The sequence below is a fragment of the Phragmites australis genome, chromosome 23 (genome assembly GCF_958298935.1).
Source record: "Phragmites australis chromosome 23, lpPhrAust1.1, whole genome shotgun sequence".
Lineage (NCBI taxonomy): Eukaryota > Viridiplantae > Streptophyta > Magnoliopsida > Poales > Poaceae > Phragmites > Phragmites australis.
Genome location: NC_084943.1, coordinates 18,637,503 through 18,644,698, shown reverse-complemented (window position 1 = coordinate 18,644,698; position 7,196 = coordinate 18,637,503). Strand labels below are relative to the sequence as shown.

The following is a 7,196-nucleotide window of genomic DNA, read 5'->3' as shown; positions in this document are numbered from 1 at the left end:
ATATTTAACATATGTGTATTGAAAATGGATTTTCAGTACATTCTATATAAAAAGCTATTTTTAACGTATGGTGTGTCGAATACGGTATTGTTACCTGTATTCGACATACCGTGTGTCGAAAATGGATTGTATTCGGCATATGATATGCTGAATACGAGTAACAGTGCTGTATTCGACACATCATATACCAAAAAACACTTTTTCAGTATCAACATGATTGTAAAAAAACAAACGCAACATGACCGTTAAAAAAAAGAGCTATTTTCAGCATACGGTATGCCGAATACGGACAACAGTGTCATATTCGGCATATCACGTATTCAGCATACCGTGTACCGAATATAGTCTATTTTCGATACACGGTGTGTCAAATACAGACAACAATGCCGTATTTGACACATAATATACTAAAAATGGCTTTTTATATACAGTGAACCGGTATGTGTATTGAATATGAATGCTAAATTAATAAATATGAGAACATATTTAAGTATATTATCTAATTTTAGATTTTTACGGGGGAAGCAGCAGAAAAGGCGCTTTACGGCGGCGGCGATGGCGGCGGCAGCGGGGAGGGGGCCGAGGAGGAGCCGTGTGGCGTTCGTGCTGGTGGACGGGATCGGGGACGTGACCGTGCCGTCGCTGGGCGGGCGCACGCCGCTGGAGGCGGCTGCGGCGCCGCGGCTGGACGCGGTGGCGGCTGCCGGGGTGGTGGGGCTCATGGACCCCGTGGAGCCAGGGCTCGCCTGCGGCAGCGACACCGCGCATCTCTCCCTCCTCGGGTACGACCCGCGTGTGTACTACCGCGGGCGCGGCGCGTTCGAGTCCATGGGCGCTGGGCTGGCCATGGCGCCCGGCGACATCGCCTTCAAGGTCCCCCTCCGTTCTTGGAGCACCACATTACAGCTGAATTAGCTTGTTCTGTTTAGATTCTTCATCAGCTATAGTAGTTAGTGCTAGTTCAGATCATAATGTGTTCTTGATGTGGTGTTACTAAACTTGATTCTTTCTGCTGTGTCACTTGTCTAGACTAATTAGTAGTACTTGTTCAGATCAGATCATGGAGTGTTCTTGCAGCACTAAATTGGGGCTGTCTTGTTAGATCTTGTGATGTAGTTATAACCAGCTAGCAATGGCTCAGATCATTCAAGAGTGTCTTTTTTTTTTTTGAGTACATCATTCAAGAGTGTTCTTGCAGTGCTAAACTGGACCTTTCTGTTAGATCTTGGGCCGTTATGCTAATTAGTTATCTGTGGATCAGATCATTGAATAACACTTTTGAGCTTGTAGAACGGAAGAAGCATGTTCCGTTCGTATGCTTTCTTACTTCCGTTAGTTCCGTACGTTTCTATAGCAGTATATCAGAACTGATGAATGTATTGTTTTCCCATCACTGAATTTTCTGCACAATTTGCATGCAGTCGAACTTTGCTACATTGGATGAGAGCTCAGGGGTTATCGTCAGCAGGAGGGCGGATCGGCATTTTGAGGAGGAAGGCCCTATCCTCTGCGCTGCGTTGGATGGGATGAAACTTCCGTCGTTTCCCGAATATGAAGTGAGAGTCAGGTGCAGTACATATTCCCCATTCACGTTTAAGTCACTGTGTTGTTTAATTACTATTGTTATTTACACCTCCTCTCTGCAGGTATGCTACTGAGCACAGATGTGGCGTGGTTGTCAAAGGACCAAGGCTGAGTGGGAACATTTCTGGAACCGATCCGTTGAAGGACAGCCGCTTGCATCTTAAGGCTGAACCATTGGACGATTCAGAAGAAGCTAAAAACACGGCAGCTGTGGTCAATGAGCTTTCTAAGGAGATCACACGCATACTGGTTTGTCACCCCATCAATGCAAAGCGTGCAGCTGAGGGGAAGAACATTGCAAATGTTGTTTTGTTGCGAGGCTGTGGTATTAGGATTGAGGTTAGTGCAAAGGACATAATATTAATCCCATCTGGAAATAATTCATTCTTGAACTCAGGAGTAGCAATATGAAAAGATTGGTTTGAAGAGATTTTTGCAGTGCACCTGCTTATTGACATTCCATGGATTTGACACTTTTTTACCAAGATTTTCCTTGTTAAGATTTGCCATGTTTTTACCCTTCTGGAACTTGATACTACTGAAACTTCCTTTGTAATGAGGGCTCATGTGGCTATATTAGGTACCTGCCTTTGAAACCAAGCATGGACTTGCACCATGCATGGTAGCTCCTACTAAAATCATAGCTGGCCTGGGGCTGTCACTGGGCATTGATATCCTTGAAGCACCTGGAGCAGCTGGAGATTATCGTACTCTCTTAACTTCTAAAGCTAAAGCTATAGCCAAGGCACTCTCTGCTCCTATGGGTACACCACCTCGCGTTTTTGTGCCTGGAGAGGAAGAATATAAAGCTGGAAGACAAAATGGATATGACTTTGGGTTCTTGCACATAAAGGTAAAATGCATATTCCAAGCTCTCTTCATACTAAATATTGACTCTGTGGTTCTGATAGCTCCTCTTATAATTTCACTGCAGGCCATTGATGATGCTGGTCATGATAAGGCTGTCAAGTTAAAGATGCGTGGTCTAGAAGCTGTTGATCGAGCTATTGGTCAGCTTGCAAGGCTCCTTTGGGAAGCTGAAAAGGCTGGACACTACCAGTACTTTCTTTGTGTCACTGGAGACCATTCTACTCCTGTTGAGTATGGTGACCATAGCTTTGAGCCCGTCCCATTCGCAATATGCCGACTGAGAGATTATGTGGGAACCATTGGGGAGGATGATGTGATGAACACCCCTCTTGATGATTTCCCGCTCCCTTCAATAAAATCCGGAGAAGATTTAGCGGAGAACATAGAATTAACCGAGCGCAAGTCCTATCAGCTTAAAGCTTTCAGCGGTGATTCTGTGTGTGAATTCAATGAGATCGCTGCTGCGAGGGGCTGCCTTGGACGATTCCCTGGAAGTGAGATGATGTGCGTCATAAAAAAGTTTATCAAAGCGAAGAACGACTAATGCTGGTTCAAGTGCAAACCTTTTGCTTAATCTATTGACCATGGCTCTGTAATAAACTAATAATGACAAACGGAGAAACGTTGTAAAACCATCCTAATCTGAGATGAATAAGGGCTACCATGGTTCCTTATCTTGCATGGAAAAACATATAATGGGGCTCCCCTAGATGCTCTGGGTCAAATACAACTGCTGGTCGTCTTCGGCGAAGGCTGGACCGAGATGATTACCTTCTGCTTGTTTACTTTGTGTACCCAATGTTCACTCTCTTTGTACTGTTAACTTCATCTTTCTCCCCATGTTTTTTGTAAGAAGTCCAGCTTATGAAGCTTCTTGAGATGCTTAGCCGTATCATGCAGAATCTTCAGATACATTTTTATGCTGATTTCGGATTCGTCCAACTCAAATGGTGCAGCAGTTATCGCTCTAAAAAGTACCGGGATATTACATAGATTTTGTGGGATGGCAGAAAAAAAATCTGCTCTTTGGATGTGACTACAATTAAATGACCTGCCACTTTCATCACAAACTATAAGGAACATGATGCATGTTTGGTTTTACCGTTCTGTTCATAGCTGAAAAGGCAAACAGATATGGTGCAGAATTACACAAGGAACAGAAATGTTTACCATTGAACTGCAATTGCTTGAGCTTATGGCATTCAGCAAAATATTAGCATAACTTCAGCATGAAGTCGACACTCTGAATACCCAGTCCTTGCTATCCATCACGTTGAAAGAATGATTGAATTGTACAAATATCAACATGAACCAAGCAAATAGCATTTGCACACATTTGACCTTGAAAAAAAAAACTGCGCAGGATTCAATTGTACAAATTTAAGGAATCAAAGCTGTTGCAACTAGCATTTGGTCAAAGAACAAAGATAAGTTGAACCACACTTTTTTTATGTCAATTATACAAGATAGAATACTCCTACTCGTTACTATCCCCCTGTTATCATCAGAGCAACAAGAACACAATATAACAAGTTGATAAGAGAATAACACACTCCACAGATATAAACATGAAATGTCAGCAAAATGATCAGTCACACAGGTATTATTTATGAAAAGAGAAGGTATAGTCTGCGCATTAATGCATTACTTCTAAGAAAATAAGTCTAAATTGCACAGGGTCTGGACAATTGTCACAGCAATGCAGAGGCACTGCAGCCAGGCGGATAGATGAAATCCGTGGAGCGGCCTGCAGAATTGCAGATATCCTTCAAAGGAGACCCCGTCGCCTTTTGTAGTCGCTCACGGACAGGGTCAAAGCATGCCTCCTTCCATCATTGTCAGGAACCTTGTACCCCATTGTTGCTTCTATCTTCTGCTTCCTCGCCATGTAGCCATCAAACAGACCCTTGGGTCCACCATATTCATCGAGAACAGACAATGATATAGGGAGTTCAAATGTATGCATCGCATTCGATTCTGTTCCCAGATCTACAGGTGCATTGGTATCGACTAGCTTCCCAGCATCAGCTGCTGCAACTTGAGCTGCTGTTGTGGCTGCTGTACCAGCTTGTGCCTTGTTCTTCACATTTTCGTTGCCGGCCACTGAATTATTACCAGCAGACCCGTTGGTGACTTCTTCTGTGTTATCTCCTGCTGGCTTTGCAGCATAATAATTTCTTGATCTTGTCCACCTCCTTGAGAAAGGGTCATAACCAGCCTCTCCAGCCTTCAGACTTGTATTAACAGGTTTCAGTTCCGATGCATTTTTGAAGTTGTCAGCACGATTCTTCTTGTTCATTGCCTCCAACTTGGCAGCCTTCACATTGTTTGACATTGGCTGCGACATCTTCTGCAGCTGATTCAGCTTCGCACGGATCCTTCCTGCTGCAGCTTCATCCCTCCGGCTGAGGGCCATCTCCAACTCATTCCTCAACCGATCCTTCTCAGCAGCAACATTGATAGGACGTCTGACAGCTGATTTCTTCTCTTGCAGCATCTGCTGCACGGTAGCCGCTGAATACACAAAGGTGTAGGCCTTCTGAATGGCTTCTTTCTTCTCCAATACTTCCTGCCGGGTTGGTATACGCACACCATTCTTCTCAGCTTCTTGCAGCCACTCCTTGAACTCTTCTTCTTGGGGTGGGGAGTCTGATACCTGAGTCATCTGCCACCGAGCAGCATTAGCCTCACTATCCCACACAACATTGAGATATTTGCACGTTGTGTAGCTCTCTAGCTTGTACTGCCGATCAGGATCGCTTGCATCCACGTTCCTCACTATGCACAGCCTGTATTTCGGGATCCCTGACTTTGTCTTGCCAATGCCAAGCCGCACGAAGCACCCAGATATGAGCTCTTCAAAGAATGGCTCCATGAACCACTTCACCAGCTTTGACCTCCTAAGGGTTATACTCTTCACATCATCAAACTTGAGAGGGTCAAGCCTACTCGGCGACTCATCGAACTCATCGTCCCTGCCATCATCAGCAATCCTCCCATGGTCATTCATCCTCCCCCTATTATCGCCATCGTTGCTCCCATCACTCGGGGGGCTTCCAGCCCTGCGCCTAGTTGGTGAGCCGCTCTGCGAGAGCAGATCCTTGAACCTGTTGCGGTACGCCTCCGGATCCTGCTTGCTCATCCGCTTGGCCCTCAGCTCATCCAGTGCAATCTTTGTGGCAGAACCTCTGTCCGTCCTGGTCGACGACCGCACCCGGCTCGGCGGCGGGGGCGGGCTGCTGTCCTTCCGGGCCGAAGCCTTCTCCGTCTTGGACGACGACGATGCCCTCGCGAGCTGCTTCAGCCTGTAGTCGTCGATGCGGGTGCTCCGCTCGGCCAGAATCATCTCCCTGTCTAGCTCCGACATCTTCTCCAGCTGCTCCTTGTCGTCCTCGTCCTTGTAAAGGTCACTCCCGACCGACGGCGCACTGTCGGAGTCGTCGCCGCTCCGCCTCCCATCGTCGTCGTCGTCGTCGTCATCATCATCATCCCGCCACCCGCCGCCCCGCTTGCCCTTCTCCGGCTGGTGCCGCTTCTTGAGCGGCACCTGCGACCCCGACGTCGGCTGCTTCTTCCGCGAGTAGGTCGGCGCGGCGTCCGAGGAGTCGTCGTCGTCGGAGCCGCTCCCACCGGAGTACGACGAACCCCGCCGCCCCCTCTGCTGCTGCTGCCACCGCGGGTTGCTCGACCGGGACTGGTTCTTCCCCGTCCGCCCAGCGGCCTGCAGGAGCAGATCATCCAGGTCCGACATGGCGAAGAGTGCTCTTCAAGACCCCTATGCACACAACAACAGCGTCAAGAAACCTCTTTCCGCAGCGTCCCAATCGATCGGGAAATCAAGAAACGCCGGCCCATCCCGGATCTGGGGAGATCAACCAGTCCGGGACAGCGGCGAGGAGAAAGAACAGGATACGCACCTGGAGACTTTGGTTGGCGCAGGAGAGGATGACGGCTCGGTGCTGTTGGTCTTCGGACGCCGGAGGCGATTGGTCGGGAGGCGCCGGTGGAGGAGGAGGGGAGTGTGCGCCGGCCCTAACCGGGTCGAAGCGTAGAAGAAGAGGAGGACATAGAGGTGGGCCGTAAGGGTGGAATGCTAGGCCGGATAAAAACCCAGTTGAATCCGGGCCGTCTATGTCCAGCCCATCTTGTACCATAGGGCAATTCAATTTCCTTCAAAATCCGGGAATGCTATACGCCGACGGACGGCAAACCCTCCGGGGAGTTAGGCTTCGGGATAGGGTTCGGGTTTGGGATTGTTTGTGGGGACGGGTTTAAAAAAATGTCCGGGAGGTAGGCTAATCCAGTGGTGGTAGGTGGGGCGTCGAAGATAAGGGTGAGTGATGTAGGTGGTGAGGAGGCTTAGCAATAGATCGGCACCATTTGGTTAAGGATGTAGGGGACGACGATCAATGGAGACGAAGGAGGAGGGCATGGCGGGGCAAGCACAGCAAGAAGATTTTTCTTAAAATGACAAAGGAGGAGGTAGGGAGTCACAAATGCGTCGGAGGGGCTTATCGACGAGCGGTGGGAGGCGGTTAAGGAGCGGTGGAGGCATGGAGGGTATGAAGTGGACATGTGCGGTGCATATGCACAGTACAGCCTATAACAAGTCCTAAACATTTATAGTCCCTTCAAAGATCTCAGTTTTCTAACAGAAGTCCTAAAAAAATGTCATACAACAATTTGGGCTAAGGGGGACTGCAAGCAGCCATGTGGCACTTGACTTTCTTCTTCTTTTTATG

At 48.0% G+C, this 7,196-nt stretch overlaps 2 protein-coding genes across 2 annotated transcripts; one reads left to right on the top strand and one right to left on the bottom strand.

Moving 5' to 3' along the window:
• Positions 1 to 514: 514 nt before the first annotated feature.
• On the top strand, positions 515 to 3,128 carry LOC133906643 (uncharacterized). The gene is made up of 5 exons (XM_062348595.1): positions 515 to 873; positions 1,422 to 1,567; positions 1,647 to 1,923; positions 2,165 to 2,437; positions 2,519 to 3,128. Exons 1-5 carry the CDS (start codon positions 556 to 558, stop codon positions 2,996 to 2,998), a joined length of 1,494 nt encoding a protein of 497 aa, XP_062204579.1. The 5' UTR covers positions 515 to 555; the 3' UTR covers positions 2,999 to 3,128.
• An 863-nt stretch (positions 3,129 to 3,991) lies between these two features.
• Positions 3,992 to 6,510, bottom strand: LOC133906285 (protein RTF1 homolog). The gene is made up of 2 exons (XM_062348148.1): positions 6,372 to 6,510; positions 3,992 to 6,229 (listed from the first exon to the last, which is right to left on the bottom strand). The coding sequence occupies exon 2, from the start codon at positions 6,203 to 6,205 to the stop codon at positions 4,223 to 4,225; it is 1,983 nt and encodes a 660-aa protein (XP_062204132.1). The 5' UTR covers positions 6,206 to 6,229; positions 6,372 to 6,510; the 3' UTR covers positions 3,992 to 4,222.
• Between the last annotated feature and the right edge of the window lie 686 nt (positions 6,511 to 7,196).